Source organism: Solenopsis invicta, chromosome 7, assembly GCF_016802725.1.
Source record: "Solenopsis invicta isolate M01_SB chromosome 7, UNIL_Sinv_3.0, whole genome shotgun sequence".
NCBI classification, from domain to species: Eukaryota; Metazoa; Arthropoda; class Insecta; order Hymenoptera; family Formicidae; genus Solenopsis; species Solenopsis invicta.
Window position 1 is genome coordinate 6,839,026 of NC_052670.1, and position 21,174 is coordinate 6,860,199.

The window sequence follows — 21,174 nt, forward strand, 5'->3', positions numbered from 1 at the left end:
TTAAGTAAAAATATGATTATGCAAAATATGGGCATAAATGTATTGATATGTATTAATATCAATGTTAATGTAAATAATTCAGATTATAATAAATAAAAAATTACGCGAAGGTAGACGTAATTAATCATTTGTGCACATTCTCGACCCCTGTTCTGGATGCAACATACGCGATACGCGTCAGATTTTATTTGCAGCAAAATGGATGTTAGCACGGACAACAACCTACATCCATTTCTCGAGAGATGGATGTGGGTTGTTGTCCGTGCTAACATCCACACTGTTTTTAACGGCGGGTTGCAAAATGGATGTGACACGTAGTTCCTATTCTGACCAGAATAGATGTGCGTCACTAGTGTACGGGAGTTTCGAAGCGTTATAGGAAAAAGGCCGCCGTGGCCGCTCTCAGGTTCCTCTCTGCTTCAACGCTCTAACGTGCTCCAATGCATAATTGCGACAAACGTATTGCAGCACGTTGGAGTATGTTGGAGTATGTTGGACCATATGACGCAAACAAACGAGATGCTTTTTTAAAGTCAAACTGTAATTCTCATCTTTTAATTGCATCTGATTAGAAAAGGATTAAACTATCGATTCATAATAACCAATAGGTTTCGAGTTCTCCGCACGACCACGACGTGACCCGTGCGATTCACCACGATAGCAAGTTGCCAACTTCACCCAACGATCGACCGACAGGGAATGGCAATGGCAATGGCAATGAAATAGTACTAGCCCGACAACTTCACGTTGTACGACTCGCACGACTGTCAACGGAGGTTTCGAAAATGCGCTGGGAGACGCGCGCCGATTTCATCGTCCTGTGCGTGTGACTCGGACTCGGTCTGCGGAAGAGCCGCGGAATCATGTGGCCGATGCGGCCGGAGATGACTCGCGACGAGTGCAGGAAGTGCCTACGATGCCTCGGTAAGGTTATGTGGACTGAATAATAGCCTGATTTAAACGAACGAGCGAGCGACCCTCGTCGAGTGCGCTGCCTCTCGGTTGCATTCCGACTCTCTGTGTCGTCTGTAAAAATCCTATTGCGGTCGCGAGATCGCTCTTTTCACCACGTTCCCCTGGCGCAACGACGGCGACATCGCTGAAATTGCGATCCTCTCGTCCAAGCGCGTTTCTCGCGAAGCGAAAATTGAGCTTGTAAAAAAAATTGCAGAGAACCAATAACGCCTTCAGTAACAGCGGATATGGCCCAGCATGGAAGTCGAGTTCTCGTCTTGCATTCACTTGTTAGTCGCAGCGGTTAACGTTGGTCTTTGTGTCGGATGGATACGTGTTGGACGGATGCATTTAATATTAGACACGACGCTGGAAGAGTATAAGCCAAATTCCGCGGTTTTCTGGCGATATTTAGAATCTAGACGCTGCGTCTATTATTTCATGTTAATATTAGAAAACGACCTTTGTATTATGTAGATAACGCATGGAATTAGACGGCGCGTTTAATGGTAAATTATAGCTGGAATATTTAGTTCTTTTGTTTCTAAGCTTATGCTTAGAACATGTCTTACATATGTATGAAAAGACGGTTATGTATAAATAAAAAAAGTGTCTTATGTCCATTAAGTATCGAACATGGACAACATGTATAGATATTTTTAATCGAGAATAATTGAAATATAGAAATATAATATATGTGCTCATAATATACTTTATTTTAGAAAATTATAAAAAAATTGATATTTAATATTTTTCTTTAATACTTATGAAGCTATAGATATGATTACATAATACAACATTAGGTACTGTCTAATATATCACAAGAATAGCGATCATGTAACTTTTTCCTTAGAAAGAAAACTTTTTATTTCTTTATTAACTTCAATGGTCAAGATTTCTACTTTTCAGTTTCTTCCTAGGAAAACAGTTACATGATGAGTACTAAAAAGTATTTTAAAATTATATTTGTTAGCAATATAATTTAGTTTTGAGTATTCCAAGAATTAGAACATAATTTATTTCTTTAACACACATTTTAGTACTAAATATATTTTGTAAAATTAGTAACGTTTGTTTATTTATATTCTAATTTGGTAATATTTGTATATGTATTTTGATAAATGGTTCCTTTTGCTGTAGAATTAGATGCTTATGGAAGTATGGTTTCTGTCCTACGAGCTCAAGGCCCTTTCACCAATGAAAAACAGAAGTTATTACAAGAACTTGCTAAAGTATTACATATCTCCAATGAAAGACATCGTGCTGAAGTACGGAGAGCTGTAAATGACGAGAAACTTACAACAATTGCAGAACAGTATGTATTCTATGTGAATTTGAAAAACTTTCAGGAGAATAAAGGAGATATTTATTATATATGAAATACACTTAAGAATATTATATACAAGATTTAATGAAACTGTTCATAAAATAAAGTTTGTTACATTAATGATGAATGTAATATTGTAAAAAGTTGAAATTTATTTGACTCAATGTAACCTTATTGTTATTTAGACTTAATGGCCCAAATACTGGTATAGATTGGACTCTCGAAGGTCGTCGAACTATTCCTCTTTTGCCAAGATTGAAGGCACGATCTGCATTTACAACATTAGCAAATAGCCTGTCTCTTACAACTGCAATTGCAAACGAGAAAAAACCTGAGAGACGTGATACTATTAGACAATCTAGAAACTCAACAGGTTTATTAAATGATAATTGGCATGATGGCTTATTTAAGATGTGTTATTTAAGATAATTTTATATAATATATGCATAACTGTTTTAACAGCTGCTGAAACTGAATCTCATCCTAATATAAAAATGGAAGAAAACTCGTCTATTAATACAAAATTAAATAATTTTGAGAATGAGCTGAATAACAGTAAAACCTCACAAGAAGTAAGTAAAAATATAACACATTTACGTAATTGTAATTTTTTAAATAAATATATAAATGTTATGATATATTTTGATTGTTTTGATCATATTGTTTTATATAATTTATAGAATTCAAATATGATCGAAGATGAGAGGAAAGATGATAAAGATGTGCTTAATAAAGTTAATGAAACTCCTAAAGAACTTTCTCGAAAGCGCAAATCTCCTTCACCATTGCCGATGGCGCCACCGAATAAAGTTCTAGTAGTATCTGATCTACTAAACCATACTCCGCAGACTTTAGAAAATAAACAAACACCTCAAGCATTACAAGTAACCAAGTGTCAAAATTATGCATTGATTACAGTTACTGATAATGAAATCTCAGGTTAGTTTCTTTTTTTTTCTTGTTATTTCATCCTTTGGAAGTAAAAGTAATATAAAAAATAATATCATCTTTGCATCATATATGATAGAAAGTGAATTATTTAACATAGGAGGATGTTAGTTATTTTAGAACTAAAATGATATAAAGTCTATAAAATTAATTGTGATTGAAAGAAAAATATATATGCATGGTATTTAAAATTATTTCTCTTTCTAAATTTTAGAGTGTATAGTTATTAAATTCGGAGATTTCTTTTTTGAAGTTTTGTATATTCTAATAGATCTTATTAATTAATTTTTAATTATTTTTTGTGATAAATTCAGATTCTAAAGAGAGTACAACAGCGTTGGAACATCCGAATGAGTGTACCACAGTTCCATTAAACAAACATGTAGTTGCTGTAACGTCCATGTGCACAAGCAACGCCAGCAATCCTAAGACGGTAGTAAGCACTGACCAGAATAAAATTAGTACAAAAGTAGTACCGGCAATAACGAGTTGTGTATTGAGCATAAACAAAGTGCATTCAAACAAAGACACACAACCTCAAGATAGCACAAGTACGCACCTGCATCAAACTTAGTTTGAGTGTGATTTTACGAAAATTTCACGACATATAATTGATTATCTTGTTGCAGATGGTACACAGAAAACCCAGATGTCTGACAATACTAACTCGAATCCGCCATCTGTAAAGAGTTCTATTATGCCAATTATAGCTACTAGAGTCTCAAGTAAGATAATAAGTTAAACACATTTATATGTATTGTTAATAAGAGTGCTTGCAGAAATGCATGAAATGATAGTCATAGTGATATATATATATATATATATATATATATATATATATATATATATATATATATAAATTATGTGAATAAGTGTAAATAAATTTTAGATTCTCGGCTTACACAATCAATGCCTGTGTATCCTGGAACTACGGTATCAAGCGGTCCTGGGCCGCCTCAAGTTAAACAAGTTCCCATAGCATTAATGTGTCAGAAACTGCCATCCGAACAAATTACAACCATTGATCATCAATCCACTGCCAAAACGGTAAATCTAAATACGATTAGTTTTACAAAATTCTATTTTGTATTAAAATTGCAACAAGATAGCTAGTATGAAAATTAGAATAATGTAGAAACAATGTCAAATATTTATATCAAATATTTATTTTTTCAGAGTATTTTTCCCCAAAAAATTGTAAATATGCCTCATTATACTAATACTAAATTAAATAAGGCTAACGTAATCGTCATCCAGAAGGCAAAAGCTGTAACACTATCACATGCAGGCAAGGTATTCTCATGAGTATCAAGAATACAAAGATGAATCAAAGAATAAAAGTAAAAGTCGAGTATACACAGATTTCATTGCGTTTGATCGCTTTACTGATTATTTCAGGAAGTAGTAGGGAAAGTAATAATGGGAGGAAAGAATCTGTGCGTTACGAGCCAACATAATGCAAACTCAATCAATGTTCAACCCCATCATATCTCTCTGAACAATGGAGATCAAACAAAGACTATGCTGCCGATTACAAACTCGTCACAAAATGCAGAATCTGTCAAAACGAATATAAAGGTGATTTTTTTTCCATATCTTTCTTAGTCATTGTCTCGTTTGATTTGTTTTCTTGACGTTTTATATACATCTATAATTGTGTTTTACAGCCTGGAAAAGCAGCGGTTGTACTCACGCGTTTACGACACGATATTCCAGAGAACAAGGTTCTTTCGCAGCTTTTTGATTCGCCGGCCATTCTTAATGTTGAGTCCAAGACTGTGATACAGGATGTAAATGCGCATTTGCCAAAGGAAAAATGCAACAGCGACAAAGATACAATCAATCAGGAATCATCTTTAAGAACAGATTCTATTACATCGGAAGAAAAACAGCACAGGTCAGTTCAGAATAATAGTAATAATAATAAATATAAAAGTGTAAATAGTAGGAGTGCGCGGGTACCCGAAATTACGGGTACCCGAGCTTTGGGTCGGGTCGGAATTTTTTTTTCGGGATCGGGTCGGAACTCGAAAGTTTGTAAAGTTTGGGTACCCGAAAAATTTCGGATACCCGAAACTTACGCGTACCCGAAATCGAGTCGGGACTCGAAATTGAGTCGGAAACCGAAATCGAATCGGCTCCCGAAATCCTGTCGGAACCCAAAATCGAGACGAAATCCCAAAATTTTGTAAATTTTGAATACTCGCATCTAAAATCGGGTCAAGAAGCGGTCATAGATCTAAATACCTTACACACTGATAGAGAAAAAAATTACTAAATTTTAATAATTATTTGTTTGAATATTGCCCCAATAAAATTTTTTCCAAATGTAAATATATATTTATTTAATACAAGGAGTGACCACTAATTTAATTATCATTTTTTATTGAGTAAATACTTATGTACTGCAAGTCAATATTTCATTGGTAGTATTCAAATTTAGTAATTCAATATAAATGCCTTACGTAAATTTAGTAATTTTTTTCTCACATCAGTGTGTATAAAGTTTAGACCGCTACTTGACCCGACTTTAGATCCGAGTACTCAAAATTTACAAAATTTTGTGATTCCGTTTCGATTTTGGGTCTTGACCCGATTTTGGAACCCGACTCGATTTCGGGACCCGACTTGATTTCGGATCTCGATCCGATTTCGGATTCCGACTTGATACGATTACCCGTAAGTTTTGGGTACCCGAAATTTACAAACTTTCGGGTCCTAACCCGATCCCGAAAAAAATTCCCAACCCGACCTGAATCCGAAATCTCGTGTACCCGCACACCTCTAGTAAATAGTAAATATAAAAGTGTATTAGTAAATTCGGTATCTATGCAGTTTAGTTATATTTACAAATTGCAAATGGAAATGTGTTAGCATTAATTACTGAAATTACCATGAAAGAGACTACCCGTTAAAAAATAAAAGAAATATATTAATAGATTTTTCATCTGCAAGTCATTTTTGAGTAAAATGAGTAAAAAAATATTTTTTAATGACAAGTCAATGTGATTTTCAAAGGATTAATATAACGAATCTTAAAAACGTTTTTATATTTCTCTTATTTATCTTTCTCTTATAGGATAAACAACGATGTTAACGCGAGCATGAATTCTCAGACCACAAACCTACTAGATTCCTTAAAACCATTAGGAAACAAGGAAATACTCGTTAGGCTGAAGGAAGTAAACGGTATGTTGCACATTAATTACATATGTCATCAAAATTAAAAGGGTAAATTATGAAATCTTAAAAAATAATTCTATTTTTTATAGATGATAATAAAGACGATATTCGAAAAGAAAAATCTAATGAGAACATGGATGTATTTGATGTGACGCTAGAATCGACAAATAAGAATTCACAGAGCTTCCAGTATCCAGTGGACAACAATAAGAATTGCAATTTAGAAAAGTCATCAAGGTCGATAATGACTACAAACCAGATGAATGAGCATGATGACTCGTAACAACTAAAGATCTCGCGTTACGCGTGTGTTATAATCATTACACGATGGCAAGGCTGATACTTCCGTTTTAAAAACGTACTGATATATTTATCATGTATAAGTATACATGTATATATACGCGTATGTTTCTCTATTTATATATGTATGTCTATTTTAACGAAATTTATACATATGATTACGTTCGCTCCTTGGAAGGGATTTCGACGATCTCGAAAGGATTGAAAATGACCGATGCCAATCTTTTCATTATTAGGTATGCAGAATGAATAAGATAATTTGTATTTAATCATTTGTATAAATAAGATTCTAAGTAATTCAAACATTAATTGATATCAATATTAATTAATATTGATATTAATTGATATTACTGTATATAAGTGCCAAATTATATAATCTGCCATTAATTTATACTTTTGTAAAGAAACAACTCTGCGCGTTTATCCAGTCACTTGATTTTTTTGTAATCCCATAAATTCCTTAATTAGCTTTCAATGCCACTATTATTGAGAAAAAAGTGAGCTGTGAAACTATTTGCATTTATTTAAAAATGCAACTAATTATTACTGATTATTATTCTGATTCTTATACTTCGAATGTATTTGCTATGAAGTATACAGCAGTTATATTTAGTATTAAATGTAGCTGACGAAGATTCGTATTCCCACCGCATATTTAGTAAATACGTTATTCAATTTTAAAAATTATCGAAAAATGACATCACAATATAAAATTATTAAAACATTCATATGTAATATTAAAATATTTTAATATATTTAAATATATTTTAACATTAAAATGTATTAATATATTTTGATGTTTCCATATATATTAATATATTTTAGATGTTGCATGACAAAAGGAGACATAACTGAACGTGTCAAACTGCATGCGCATTCGAAAATCACTTCGTACTTCTGTTTGTAAATATGTAAGACTAAACATTTTTGTAAATGTGATATTATGACGTTAAGTACTAGAAGTTTGGTTTTGTATAAATCTGTCACTTGCTCATACTGTTGCAGCGGCGTTGTAAATATTTTGTAAATGTATCGACATACTCAGACTACTCTGAGCAAAGACATTGGGTGGCTATACATATACTTTCTTCCGCCCTATCGCCATTAGTAAAGTACGAATGTTAATAGAAGTTCAGTAATAGCATTAATTATTAATAGCGAAAGAGATAAGTATCATTCTTTGCTATTTTTTAATAAAACTTGCTCATGCAGAGCAAACGATCTGTCTCATCTAAGAGAGTGTAACAGAAAAAGGCTATATTTTTTGTAAGCAAAATGACACTGCCCTTCAAATTGCAATATCGTGTTATTCTATTCAGATTTTACTGTATTTTACACAGTATTTCCGTGTAAGTTGCAGGACATTTTCGCCTAAATTTCTACTGTACAAATTTAAAAGCAGCTAATTTGCACGATTACATAATCCTCAATGTATTAAGACAGTTGCGTTTTTTCTATTGAATATATATTTGGCATGTACTAAAGTGACTCAGATTTCTCATATCAAGAGACGCGATAGCGTTTCGCGCTAAATATGTACATAGAAATATAAACAATCGGAAAAGACGCTGCAGCGTATTCTTATTTAGAATGATGGGCTTCTTTCGAGCATAATTTGTTTATTTTTGCATAAGCGATTTTAAAGAGATGTTAAAGCGAAGACAGTTTAATTAGTTTTTCAAAATTAATTTTTACAGCTAACTCAAAACGAGCCTTATTTTAGTAATCTCAATATAAGACTTTATTGCCAAGATAATATTGTATATTAAACAATTTCGGAAAAAAGAAAAAAATGTGCACGTACAGCATCCACTCAATGGCAATACTCTCATTTAGAAATAAAATTTATAGATGAAAACTGATGCAATAAATCAGAGATACTCTGTTCTGTATATATGATAATACTAGTGCAAACTGTACAGATATGAACGATATTTATAGCTAATTGCAAAGAAATAAAGATATTTAAATGTGAGTGAACTGATTCGTTACTACCTTTAAACGTTTAATAATATTAATATACATTTGTCGCGCGTGTAATAATACTATTTAAGAAAGCTAGGATATATGTTACATTACTATTAGAACAGATTTACTTCAGAAGTATGTAGTAAGTAAATTCATTGTCTTAAATCACAAATTTATTTTTAATTGAAACATTTGCACAAATTATAGTTTTAGAATATTATTAATATATTGATATATTGATTTTTTCCAAGTAAAGATAATGAACATTACTTGAAAAAAACTTTATTATTTGGTATAAATTCTGATTTTATAAAACTGTTATACATTCACACAAGAGTTTTATGAAGATTAAAAAGTACAGTATATTAATATTACAAGAGAATTTTTTATCTCTAATTATTATGAAATATCTCTTAATCATCTAATTATTAATACGGGCGAGGTGGACCACCGCGCATCAAACCTGGAGGCGGGCCTCGCATACCAGGTGGTCCCATTGGTGGACCTCCGCGTCCTATAGGCGGCATTCCTGGTGGCATACCTGTAAAATAGTGAAATATGTATTTCATACTTCAATAGATTTTATAAATACATGTGAAATACTAACATATGAAACCATTTGCATAAATCTTATTATAATAAAAAAACTTAAAAAAATGCTTGATTTACACCAAACATATATTGTATAACAGCTGTATTTGCTAGAAGGGCAAAATCATGAAATAATGTTAAACATAATTATGTTGATAGAAAAGAAGCATCAAATAAAAAATATGATAAATATTAAAACGTAAATCTACTCAGAGAAGGAAAACATTTGTATATCAAGTAATCCATATGATATAAGAAAAGAACATAGGGGAAAAAAAAAACAATGAAGCTGGATCAGAAAAAATATTTTACCCATCATTCCAGCCGGCGGTCCCATCATGCCTGGTGGCGGTCCACCGACTGGCATGCGCGGCGGACCACCAGGATGTATTTGAGGCGGTGCCGAAACTTGTCCTCTACTACCAGGTGTCATGATCTGTTGGGATGGGCCTCCAACACCCCTAACGGGTCCCTGCAATCCAGCCGGCACTCCCGCAACATTTGCAGGCATACCTCTCCCAGCAGCACGAGCCATACCTGGTCCTGGTGCTGCTCCCGGAATTGGTACTCTTGGCAAACCTTCTTCGGGAGGCGGTGGACCCTCTACCGTCAAGGAAACAATATTCTCACCCCGTAAAAGCACAAAACCCAACACACGCTTTTCCTCCCTCTCAGGTTGCTTGGTATTCTTTGGCTTGATCTTGCGAAACTCTTCACAATCACCAAGTATCAGATTCATGTGTTTGTCAAAGGCCTTGAATGTGCCTATGAATGTTCTAGAATCCTGTAGGATAATCCTAACTCGATAGTTGATATGCTGAAGCATCTTGTTGTTCTTGCCAATCGTCTAAAAAAAAGTAAATAATTTAAATTTAAAATTATTAAAAAAATATATATAAATCTTCATATTAACAATCTTATATCTATAAAATGTGTTTAAAAAGAATAAACTATTTATACAGGATGTTAAAAAAAAACATTTAATATTTATATAATAGATTCCAGAAATGCTTGAGTTTTTGACTTATGTTCACTAAAACCTTTTTTACTCAGTACGTGTACTATCATATTATAAATGTATGATGTGATCCATGTAAATGCTATATATGTTGAATGCTTTTTTAATAACAACCATATTTATCTATAGATTCTCATGTATAATTTTACATAACCATAAGCATGTTACGTTACTTAAAGATTTTAAGCTGAATGAATGACTGAATGAATATTGATAAAATAAACTCCACTCTTTAAAAAAATAACGTTTTATCGCTTATCTTTTTGTTTTTTAAGCAAGAAAAAATTGTTTCAATTTTACTTCATTAATGTGTATCTAACTTTATCGAATTAAACAGACGTCCTTGTCTTCCAAAGTACAAATAACCTGTTAACCGTGCACATTTTAGATATACCATTTGTTCATTATTTTTATATTTTTATATAAAATATTGTAAGTTTTATTACAAAAAATCGCTTTGTTCTAAGAATTAATCCATTCTTTTTTGGTTAGAAATACCACCTCAAGTCTCAAGTATAAAAAAGATAGAAGCGAATCATAAGTCAAGATTTTGATAAATTCTTAATTATAATTAATCAATAATAATTATTTTCGCCGCTTACCATCTTGGCTGATTGTTTTTATCGTAGGATACAAAAATTTGTCGCGAGCTACACGAACGTTTCACCTAGTTTCACCGCATAACCTCTTCTAACATGAATGGAGAAGGAGCCATTAAACCGCCAAACAAATTCGCCATCTGGTTACTTCTGTCGATACCTCACACTTCCGGTTTGAGAATAAAATCAAATATATTTAAATATAAGATTGAAAAATAAATAACACGTCATATTACATAAAGCAATAAAAACATAAAAAAGAAAAAACTCATATTTTTGTAAGATTTTATGTGATTTAATTTATACGATTATTTTTTATTTTATTTCATTTTTACCTATAACTTTAATTTTACTTTAACTTATTTTTTACCTTTTTTCTTATTTTTAAAATTAGAATAAATTTAATCAATAATATATTGCATTTATATCATTTATATGCCATTTTGTTTTAAGAAAAGAAAATTTTTTTAGTACCTTTTTCAGTATTACTCGATAAATTATAAAATATTTTTATACCTTTAATTATTTTCCAGTTTCTTTTCGAATTCGCACTTTAGATTTTTCGAATTTGTTTAAATCCAAAATAATATAATATGAATACATCTGAATTTAAAATGATGAATTGCGCATTTCGTATTTCAATCAATTTGCGACCAAAAATAAAAATTCAGGACTCCGAAGTGCGAATAGACTAAAATAAATTAAAATGCATTAAAATGAATTGTAATTTTCAATTTATTTAAACTCATTTTCGTTTGCTGAGATGTTATATGAAACAATTAAAATTCGGAAATTTATAGTTTAAAGTAAAAATATTCTGCCTTCCATTAGATAAAATTTTAGTAATTCTCTACATGTTGTAAATTACAAAAATGTGATCGATGCAGCTAAAAGAATAATTTCCACGATTTCCACTTCACATTGTATAAATGTGCTACATTCATAATCCATAGTGAGATGAATGTTTGATAAGTTCAATAAGTCCACTCGCGGTTTCGCTGTCACAGCAATCTTCGTATATAATTTTAAAACGTTATAGATAATTTAATGTAAATTTCGCGAGTATGTGTGTCGAAGAAAAAACCGTTCAAGTTATAGCCGCTCCCTGCAAATTAAATGCCATTAGTCCCATTGTTAAATATGAACAATCTCAAAGAACAGACAATTTTGGTTTGCACAAAAAAGTAAAAAAAAAAAGATTTGAGACAGACTCAAAAATTTATTACGCAAGATAATAATATGATATGATACAAATAAATCATTTTCATTATTAGATCTCGGATAAACTCAAGTGCTCTGACAGAAAGGATCTGTCTCTTCAATCAATGGATGCGATCAGTACGGAAGAAATTCCGAATACATCAAGCGAGACTGAAAATTCAGGTGCCGGAAAATACAATACATCTACATCTGAAAGCAATGTGATCCAACAGCTTGAATATGTCTCATGGAAATATAAAAATCCATACAGCGTCTCTATTAGTAACCATATGGATTATAAAAAATCCACTCACACATTAGGTAAATGTTCACAATCTAAACACAATAACCGGTACAGTACTATTTCTCTATATATCTGTAATAGATTATTTAATAAAATCATGATAATCTTGATTGTTTTATAAATAATATACTAGTCAAGTAATTATTTACTTTTTTACTCGATAGTAAAAAAATTTCTTTTAGAATTTCTTATGTATATAGTTTTTTTCAGAATTTCTATATAATTTTCTAAAATTTCTAAAATTTTTCATACGTAATGGAGTACTTATGAAAAATACTCAGAAAGTCTACATATTTTTTCAGAATTTTTCATATTATATTAATTATGAAATATTCTAAAATTTTTAAAATTTTTTCTTCCATAATTTCTGATAAAATTTTATAAAATGTAAAAAAAGTAAAAGTATTTTTTAGAAATTATGGAATGAGAAATTTTATAATATTTCAGAAGTGACACGTATGAAAAATTCTAAGAGAAGATGCAGACTTTCTGAGTGTTTCTGAAAAATGTTCCAATTTGTATAAAAATTACAAGAAAAATTTTCACCAGAGTTTTAATTAAATTTTTATATTAATTTTATAAAATAAAAAAATTATTATTAATATAACATACATAAAAAATTATACGTTCTTTTTTACGTGCCAATCTAAAGAATATATGGATATTCGAATCACGTTGTAATATTGTAGAGAATGTTTTCAAAGAGGACGAGCCTCAGGAAGGGAGAATAAAACAAAACATACTTTCCAATTGTCGAGAATATTTAGCTACCTATCAAGAATCTTGCGGCACACCGCGTACCGAATATACCTTTGCTGCTTTGATTGTAGTAATGGCTCAAGCTACAGCACAATCTCTAATGGCATTGATCTATGTGATCATTAATGTTGTCCCTGTTATCAAAGTGATTATTTAAAAATGCGTTTCTCTAAATCTTTTGCCAGTAAACCGAATGAGAAAAATAAAGAATTAAGTACCTGACATGAATTCCAGATGTTTTCCTTCATATTGAGATTCGCGTTGGACAAGATAATCGATATACGCAGGACCAAGAATTTTCAGCAAGTAATGGTGAAACTCACGATCTTTGTTGTACAATTGCTCAGTGTGTATGTTTGCCTGATATTTATACTTGACTTCATCGTTTTGCCAATCATACAAATGGCAATTGGTATTGCAACTAAATTCGTGACGCGTAATTAAATTAGTTTTGTAAAATGCGAATAAAATTATGATGGTGCTACCCTTACAGAAATTTTTTATTAGAAATTGTGGTTAATTCTCTTTTATGTACAAATTTATGAGCGCGCATGATGATCTAGTTAATCTAGATAATCATTTCTTTATAATTATTCGGTACGATAAAATTCGTAAACCAATTTAAGGATATTGAATAGAAGACAATGAAATAGAGAATGAGACGCTTAATAAATTACAGCTAAGACAACCGAAAATACCAAGAAAATGATAATGTTCAGTTCGATAGTGTGACTCGCCATGCCCCATCCGCATTCCAGCTCCGTTTTTAATAAGTTCGACAACGATATGTTGTTTTTGTTCAGACAGAACGTCTCGCGGAGATCGTCATCCCAACCGTTGTCCCAACAACTGAATTCGTCGCCCTCTTCTCGCTCGAAATTCTGGAACTCATCGTAAGAGATACATCGGTCTTCTTGATACTGTCTGTGTTTCCTCTGCCATACTTCTATCCATCTATGTAAAAGAAAAAAAAATAGTTATTGCTCGTTAGCCTTAGTCAATTAATCAATATTATAAATAAAGAGTTGCATATACAAAATTAATTCATAAAAAGAGTAAAACATAAACAAAAACTTCATGAATTTTGCATAGAATCCAAGTAAATAACATATATATATATTATAATAATTTATTTTCTATCGTTATATTTTAAGTAATTTTATGATATTTTGATATAATCACAGCTTATTGCTTTATTAAATATAAATATAATTTGGTTCTTTTTAATTCACATTTTATTGTCTTTATTTAAGTAACTTGCTGTGACAATTCGATTTTATTATGTTATACCCGATATCACAATCGCAATTGAGATGACTGCCCGCTAATCGAAGTTTCATGAGAAATCGCTCGCCCGACACTCCTGGCTTGTAACCGGATGAGGGATTATGCAGTGTTCGAGTATTGCTATTGCGAATCTCCACGGTTATATTGCGCACACGCTGCGCATTACTGAATATTTCCTGCGGAACTGTTGTTATGCTGGTATTGTACAAACCGAAATGAAGATGAGGATTTCGCATACCCTAAAAAGTTACTCAATGTACCCTTTAAAATTAACACCTAATACTTAACTCTTGATAATATTTAACAATTTACTATAAAATTTGTGACCAATCACTATTGAAATATAAGCTTTATTACGATGTATAGGAATTATTGAATAATTTCTGTGAAAATTATATAAATAAAGTTTAGGTAATTTAATTGATTTTATTTCCAATTGTTGTGATCTAACAAATTAAATTTCTATTTAAATAAAAAATTGGGGTGTACGAAAAAATATTTTAAAATTTTACAAAAAGTTTTTGTTTAAATATAAATTAAAGAATGAAAGCTTACGTGCAATATCTCTGAATGTATATTTTTTAAAGCTCTACCAGTCAATGTAATGTTGTACAATTTAGAGGGTAATTTCCCTTTCATTTCCTTCTCTAAATTGGTGTCATTCCGGACCTAAAATAGTTTCAGTAAATCTAATTTTCATTCGTGCATATTTTCATTCAATACTCACATCAATGAGCAAATGTTTCAAACCGTGATTGCACTCTAGAATGTTGGGAAAATTAAAGTTCTTTATACCGTTGTACGCAGTGATGTACAATTTACGGAGTTTGGTAGCTTTGCAGAGTGCATCCGGCTGTAAAAGTCGATTTGTGTTTACGACGAAATCTCGCGAAATTCGTGATGTATAAATTCCAAATATAAACGAGAACATACTTCAAAAACTGACAGACTGAGCCCTCGTATGTCGAGCTCTTCGAGACTGTCTGCCACGCTGAGAAAACTGATATTTAGAATGGCAGTAATGGGATTGTTCGCCAAGTTAAAGGTCTTTAATTCTGGCAATGTGTGAGTGATTAATGGTATTACTGTCAAATCGTTGAAACTTAAATCCAAATAATGAAGAGATGTTAGATTCGATATTTCCGAAGGAATCGATGCCAGCTCATTATGAGCTAAATATAAGGTTTGTAATCGCCGTAGAGGCAACTCTGGAACCTACATTATTCATTTATACGTACTGTTCCATATACTTCTCGTATAATAAAATACTTACGCTCAAAAGAGAAATATTGCTCAGACTGAGATACAGAAGCATGTTTTCCAAACCATAGAACATCCTTTCACGGCTGTCCAGAACGAGTTGCTTATTGTGGCTTAAATCGAGATGAGCAAGACACGCTAGATCAGAAAATACGCCGTCATCTAATCTAACAAGTCGATTATATGACAGGTCTAACCACACGAGACCCTATTGAAAGATAGTAAAACGAAAAATATGTATAATATTAATTATTTACAATATACAATTAGACGAGCTAGCTAATAAAGAAAACAAGTAACTTTATTTTAATCATTTAATTTTATCTCATTCTCCGAGTAATAAACTTACTTTGAGTCTAAATATTGTGTCGGTGCTGTGGATTCCCGACAGAGCGTTCCAGGACATATCTAGATTTGTTAATCTTGTAGTCGAAGTAACCGACATGCTGTTGATAGGCAATCTTGTAAATTGATTATGCGAAAGATCAAGACTTTCTATGCTGGAATCAGTAAACATGTTGTTTGGCAGTACTTTAAGCTTGTTATGGGACAAATCCACAATGCGCAGTTTTTTCAGGGGTTTCAAAGTCTCCGCCAAGATATCCATGATCTCGTTCCAGGAGAAAAGTAACACTTGCAAGCTCTTTGTATTCTTGAAGCAATCACAGTCCAGCTCCATCAGCATGTTATATCTCAAGTCGAGCCATTGCAAATGAGGCATGTTGCCAAAAACACCCTGAGAAATGTTTCTCAGTTGATTGTTCGATAGATATAGATGAGTAAGCGAGTATTCGACCGGTTTGAAGTAATACTTTGTGATATCGGAGATATTATTGTAACTCAAATCCAAAACTTTGATATTACTGCCAACTAGAAGTAGAAAATTGGAAATTAAGAATATCAGTTATAAAAATATTAAAACTATAAATAAAAAGTAGCTTAATAAATAGAAAAGTGTTAAATAATTGAAATAAAAACAAGATAAATGACGACATAATTTAAAAATTTAATTTTTTTTATCATTTATTATTCCTAAACCAAAGTTAAAGTTAATAATTCTAAAAGATTATGTTTCAGAAGTAAACATGATATAATTGCAAACTCACCACCAGACAGGGATGCAAAAGTGGTGCTATTCATCCACAATCTTGAAATTTTATTATGACTAACGTTGACTTTGAATGACGATAATGTTCCCACTTGATCAAACGAGGCGAAATTAAATTCATTAAGATTGTTGTATCCTAGATCAAGAAATTCAAGCTCTGGTAAATTCTGAAACATCAATAGTGTATCGTTTCAAATTATCACTGAATTTACTTACAGAATGATTAATGCTTACAGAATTATTTAATAGCAATAATTATATTAAACTGCAATGACATGAAATTTTAAAAATGTAAGTATATAATACAATCTTAATTTTTTGTTAAGTATTTTAAGCTAACAAAGATTTAGTTTTGAAGATACATACAAAATTGATATTAACTAATGTTTTTATATAAAATGTTTGCTGAGAAAAAGTTGTTTGAATTCATTATAGGATCAATAGTTAAAAGTATAATATCCGAACACATGCGTGTATTGAGGGGTTAATAGTGTAATATTAAATTACCTGGAAGGCTTCATCGGCGATGTCTCTAATCTTGTTGCCGCGCAAGTTAATGTATTTAAGTCGGTTCATATTCATAAAGGCTCGTCTTTCGATTCTCTCGATGGCATTGTCCTCCAAATTGATCGTCATTAAGGCCGATAGATCGACAAATGTATGAGTTTGTAAATTTTTCATTTGATTAAAAGCGAAATTGATCTCTTCCAGCATTGAATGAATGTCACCCTAATAAAACAATCTTTTTGTTATGAGACACATATTGTACAAACAAACGACTTACTTGAAAGGTACCCTTCGGTATATTGGCAATTTCGTTATCCTGAAACTCAATGCGTTTAATCCTCTTCAAAAAATGAAAAGACGTAGCGGATAAAGATTTTAGCTTATTATTGCTAAAATCAAGATGCTGCAAATTCGTCAACGAGCTCAATTGTCGACTTGGTATTTCAGAAATGGTGGAGGAAAGACCGTGAGACATTCTTAACGTCAACAGAGAATGACCCACCTATACATAAAGTTTCGAAAAGTTTTTAAGTAGCTTTGCATTGTTTAATTAATTGTTGTAATTTTCTTATTGCACACAGAACACTTAATCTTACTTATTAACTTTATTTTACAAAGATTAATTTTTCTAGCTTGTATAAAGTTTAAGCTAAAAAAAAGAAAAAGTTTCAAAAACAAAATAAAAATTCTTACCTCTGAGAATGCCTCGTCATCTATTGTCGATATCGAATTTTCAGAAAAGTCGAGATACTTAATTCCGCGAACGTGCATGAAAGCATGACCTTTGATCGTGTCTAAATTACTGTTGACTATCCGTAGTTCTCTGAGATCCATACCAAATTCTAGGAAATCATTCGCTGATAAGGTCGCCTGTGGCATTCGGGAGATCGAAAGGAAACGCAGATTTCTCATTCGTCGTAGATCTTGAAAGGAAATCATGCTGTTCTGTTTACCACTGAGGTCCAAATTATACAACGAATATTGGAAGCCATTAAAAATTTCGGCTAAAAGCACACATCGTGAAGATAATGTCTATTTTGTGTCTGCCAAACGTAAAAAAATGTACGCTACTTACTTGGCGAAAATGTCTCAATACGATTTTCGCGGAAGACGAGCGTACGTAGGAAATCAAATTCTTGGAACAGACGATCTGGAAGAGCAGTTATATTGTTTCCTGATACGTCTAATAATTCGAGTGACGATTCCAAGCCGGCTAAGTTGGCCGAGTTGATCTCCATCAAATCACAATCGCTTAAATATAGTTCACGGATACGTGAATTTCTGAACGTGCCCTCCTTTAACAGCGAATATTCGATATATGTAAGTATCAATTGCTATTATTTAATATATTTAGATCTTAGTTTCTTAGGTATCTCCTAAATAACATTCTTTCAACGTTGCACTATTTAAGTTATATTAAATTGCGATCCTTAAATTGATCATCGTACCTCGATAACCATCAAAGGATTGCCTCTAAGATATGTACGATTGACCTTGTAGAAGTGTTGAAAATCATCGAACGCGAGAGCTTCGATCTGATTGTAATCCAGCTGTAACACATCCAGAGACATTTGTATATCCTTAATCTTCGGTTCTTGTTGGGCCTGTAGCATCTTCGATATCCTGTTGTAACTCAGATCAAGGAGTTTCATGCGTTTTAATAAAGATAACTGGGCGTAAGGTATATATGTCAGCTGATTGTCATTCAGATAAAGGTGCGTAAGATGAGCCATCCCATCCCTGAACACAGAAGGATCAATCTCCTTTAGGCTGTTTTCTCGAAGATCAAGGATTTCCAAGTTTGTGAGACCGATGAAGGCATCGGCTGGCAGTGTCTTGATCGCGTTTCGTCCCAGACGTAGAGTTTGCAGAGAATGCTCCAAGCCACGCCAATTCTCCGGTACAATGCGGGATATCTTGTTGCCTAGTAAAATAGTGGTAATGCTACAGACTTGAACTTATTTATGTTACTCTGGTATTATTTTTCTATGCAGTATTTTAGTAAAGTTATTATAAATATTGATACAATTCTCTTTGCTTAATCTAAACACATAATTGCATGAACTTATATTAAGAAATATTTATACTTCGCATACATTTATTTTAGAGTTTATCTAATTAAAATTTATGCTTTTTTAAATAATAGTAATCTTCTATATGACATCACGCTTTTATATTATTATAAGTGTTAATAATGATTTTTTCGAATCGATTTAACTCGTTAAAAGCAAAAATACCTGTGAGTTCAAGAAGTCGTAGTTTTTGTAAATGTCTAAATGATTTGCTTGGTACTTCGGCGAGTTGATTATAGGACAAGTCGAGCTCCCATAATGATTTCTCAAGACCTAGAAAGGCTTCTTCTGGAATATCCGCAAGGGGATTATATTTAATTTGCAGTTTGTAGAGACCTAAAATGTATAAGAGTTCATATATTTTCATATTTCATTAATCATTTAAAAAATGTTATAAATTCTTTAAAATTTATTCGTGGCTCAAATGTGTTTACAACTAAAAACGCATTTAATGTAATTATTATTTAAAATAATAATAAAAAATATATATTTTAATAAAACAATATATATATATTAATAAAACATTTTATTTTAGAAAATAAAAAAACAGATATGCATCTTATTGAAATATTCTTTTTATTATATATGCAAAATTAATTTTCTAATAAAAATAAAAAACAAAATGTAGCATAAGATGAGACATGTAGTATGTAATTTTTTATTCTATTGTAACATTAATTCAACTGCGTACCAGTATTCATAAGATACTGTGGCTGCAGAAATCTTAATCCATTGTTCTCCAGTTGTAGTATGTACATTTTGAACGAATTAATTGGCTGCGGTATTCGCGGCATTGGCACGTTGTAACACGCCACTATGCCGAGATTCGGTATAACTTTTGAACAGGTGCAGAGTGGATTAAAGAAGCACGGCGGATATGAAACTGATAATTCATGCATCCGCACCATGGACGCCCACATCATCAACAAAAGGGTGATCACCAGCATAGCATACGCAATCTTCACAAAAGTAAAGAGTTTCTGCAAATCACATCGATTCTATATATCGGATTCGCTTCAAAGGCAATATATAAGGACAGAAGCTTTTTTCTACTAAGTAAAACCTCTATCAAATATACGTGAAGTCGTTGGCATAAAATATTAATATCACTTAAAAATGATACGATTAATAAGAATAAATTATACTGACATCGCTTCAGTATTACATGCAAATTATATTATTTACATAAAATGCATTAATATGCACAAATAATTATTTAAGCAAACCAATATTACAATAATTACTATCTTGAACGTTTAAAGATTATGTTCTTAAATGTCTTTTCACAAACGCGTTTTAATTACTTTAAATCATTCAGTCGTCATAAATCTACCATAACTTTGCCACTTATTTTATTTTTCTTCAATAAATTTTTTTACAAAACAGACTCCAAAATTTATTAAGAAAGACACTCTCTTAAGCTTTCAAGATAATGCTTGTTGTGATTTTTATTTTAATAAATGATCTTTCCTTAAATACTGACAAAATCTTTAATAATTTCAATACGATTAATAAAGACTACATTCAAAATACAAATTATAGAGATTACCATGCTTTTTTGGATTGTCCTCTGCCTCTTCCTACTTGTATTTCTCTGCTGACATTGAACAACACTAACTGACTACTCGCAATGGTCAGACGTCTCGCTGTTGTTCGCGCGATAGGGCTTCGCATGCACGTCAACGGTTTCAATGCTTCTCTTTACCCAATTACAAGCATAATATTCCACTAGACAGCGATCGAATAAAGCTGTATGCGTAAAGCCATTTAAGAATCCAGTTTGTAATTA

General features: G+C 31.8%; 4 protein-coding genes across 9 annotated transcripts; 2 read left to right on the top strand and 2 right to left on the bottom strand.

Moving 5' to 3' along the window:
* The first annotated feature begins 414 nt into the window (after positions 1-414).
* Positions 415-8,687, top strand: LOC105205396 (BRCA2-interacting transcriptional repressor EMSY). 3 transcript variants are annotated; one of them, XM_039452136.1, is made up of 15 exons: positions 415-540; positions 609-924; positions 1,172-1,463; positions 2,095-2,269; positions 2,467-2,654; positions 2,744-2,853; positions 2,962-3,220; positions 3,544-3,780; positions 3,859-3,954; positions 4,119-4,276; positions 4,406-4,522; positions 4,628-4,807; positions 4,897-5,126; positions 6,309-6,418; positions 6,502-8,687. In XM_039452136.1, exons 3-15 carry the CDS (start codon positions 1,439-1,441, stop codon positions 6,693-6,695), a joined length of 2,079 nt encoding a protein of 692 aa, XP_039308070.1. In that variant the 5' UTR covers positions 415-540; positions 609-924; positions 1,172-1,438; the 3' UTR covers positions 6,696-8,687. The 3 variants fall into 3 exon arrangements, with proteins under 3 accessions (XP_039308070.1, XP_011173056.1, XP_039308069.1); XM_011174754.3 differs by lacking the exon at positions 1,172-1,463 and having other exon boundaries at positions 416-540; XM_039452135.1 differs by lacking the exons at positions 415-540; positions 1,172-1,463 and having other exon boundaries at positions 569-924.
* A 12-nt stretch (positions 8,688-8,699) lies between these two features.
* LOC105205397 (small nuclear ribonucleoprotein-associated protein B) lies at positions 8,700-11,083 on the bottom strand. The gene is made up of 3 exons (XM_026136880.2): positions 10,892-11,083; positions 9,584-10,118; positions 8,700-9,221 (listed from the first exon to the last, which is right to left on the bottom strand). Exons 1-3 carry the CDS (start codon positions 10,892-10,894, stop codon positions 9,109-9,111), a joined length of 651 nt encoding a protein of 216 aa, XP_025992665.1. The 5' UTR covers positions 10,895-11,083; the 3' UTR covers positions 8,700-9,108.
* An 869-nt stretch (positions 11,084-11,952) lies between these two features.
* LOC105205399 lies at positions 11,953-13,626 on the top strand. The gene is made up of 4 exons (XM_011174762.3): positions 11,953-12,072; positions 12,163-12,409; positions 13,082-13,296; positions 13,386-13,626. Exons 1-4 carry the CDS (start codon positions 11,953-11,955, stop codon positions 13,593-13,595), a joined length of 792 nt encoding a protein of 263 aa, XP_011173064.2. The 3' UTR covers positions 13,596-13,626.
* A 7-nt stretch (positions 13,627-13,633) lies between these two features.
* Positions 13,634-21,113, bottom strand: LOC105205398 (chaoptin). 4 transcript variants are annotated; one of them, XM_011174760.3, is made up of 16 exons: positions 20,935-21,113; positions 20,077-20,365; positions 19,551-19,721; positions 18,762-19,237; positions 18,389-18,608; positions 18,007-18,236; positions 17,591-17,815; positions 17,314-17,535; positions 16,805-16,973; positions 16,048-16,568; positions 15,712-15,906; positions 15,372-15,653; positions 15,166-15,291; positions 14,994-15,107; positions 14,442-14,677; positions 13,634-14,105 (listed from the first exon to the last, which is right to left on the bottom strand). In XM_011174760.3, the coding sequence occupies exons 1-16, from the start codon at positions 20,935-20,937 to the stop codon at positions 13,817-13,819; spliced, it is 3,768 nt and encodes a 1,255-aa protein (XP_011173062.2). In that variant the 5' UTR covers positions 20,938-21,113; the 3' UTR covers positions 13,634-13,816. The 4 variants fall into 4 exon arrangements, with proteins under 4 accessions (XP_011173062.2, XP_011173063.2, XP_039308071.1 ...); XM_011174761.3 differs by having other exon boundaries at positions 18,007-18,317; XM_039452137.1 differs by lacking the exon at positions 20,935-21,113 and having other exon boundaries at positions 18,007-18,317; positions 20,077-20,628.
* Between the last annotated feature and the right edge of the window lie 61 nt (positions 21,114-21,174).

Excerpts from the sequence above, each read along its gene's own strand:
- LOC105205398 (XM_011174761.3), bottom strand. Across the intron at positions 18,609-18,761 it reads ATCCTTTGATGGTTATCGAG|GAGGGCACGTTCAGAAATTC; the intron begins GTACGATGATCA and ends TCGCTGTTAAAG. Across the intron at positions 17,816-18,006 it reads ATGACGAGGCATTCTCAGAG|GTGGGTCATTCTCTGTTGAC; the intron begins GTAAGAATTTTT and ends CTTTATGTATAG.
- LOC105205396 (XM_011174754.3), top strand. The coding sequence starts at position 864 with ATGTGGCCGATGCGGCCGGAGATGACTCGCGACGAGTGCAGGAAGTGC. Across the intron at positions 2,854-2,961 it reads ACAGTAAAACCTCACAAGAA|AATTCAAATATGATCGAAGA; the intron begins GTAAGTAAAAAT and ends TATAATTTATAG. Across the intron at positions 4,277-4,405 it reads ATCAATCCACTGCCAAAACG|AGTATTTTTCCCCAAAAAAT; the intron begins GTAAATCTAAAT and ends TTATTTTTTCAG.
- LOC105205399 (XM_011174762.3), top strand. The coding sequence starts at position 11,953 with ATGTGTGTCGAAGAAAAAACCGTTCAAGTTATAGCCGCTCCCTGCAAA. Across the intron at positions 12,073-12,162 it reads ATTTTGGTTTGCACAAAAAA|ATCTCGGATAAACTCAAGTG; the intron begins GTAAAAAAAAAA and ends TTTCATTATTAG. Across the intron at positions 13,297-13,385 it reads ATGTTGTCCCTGTTATCAAA|ATGTTTTCCTTCATATTGAG; the intron begins GTGATTATTTAA and ends CATGAATTCCAG.
- LOC105205397 (XM_026136880.2), bottom strand. Across the intron at positions 9,222-9,583 it reads ACCGCCGGCTGGAATGATGG|GTATGCCACCAGGAATGCCG; the intron begins GTAAAATATTTT and ends ACTATTTTACAG.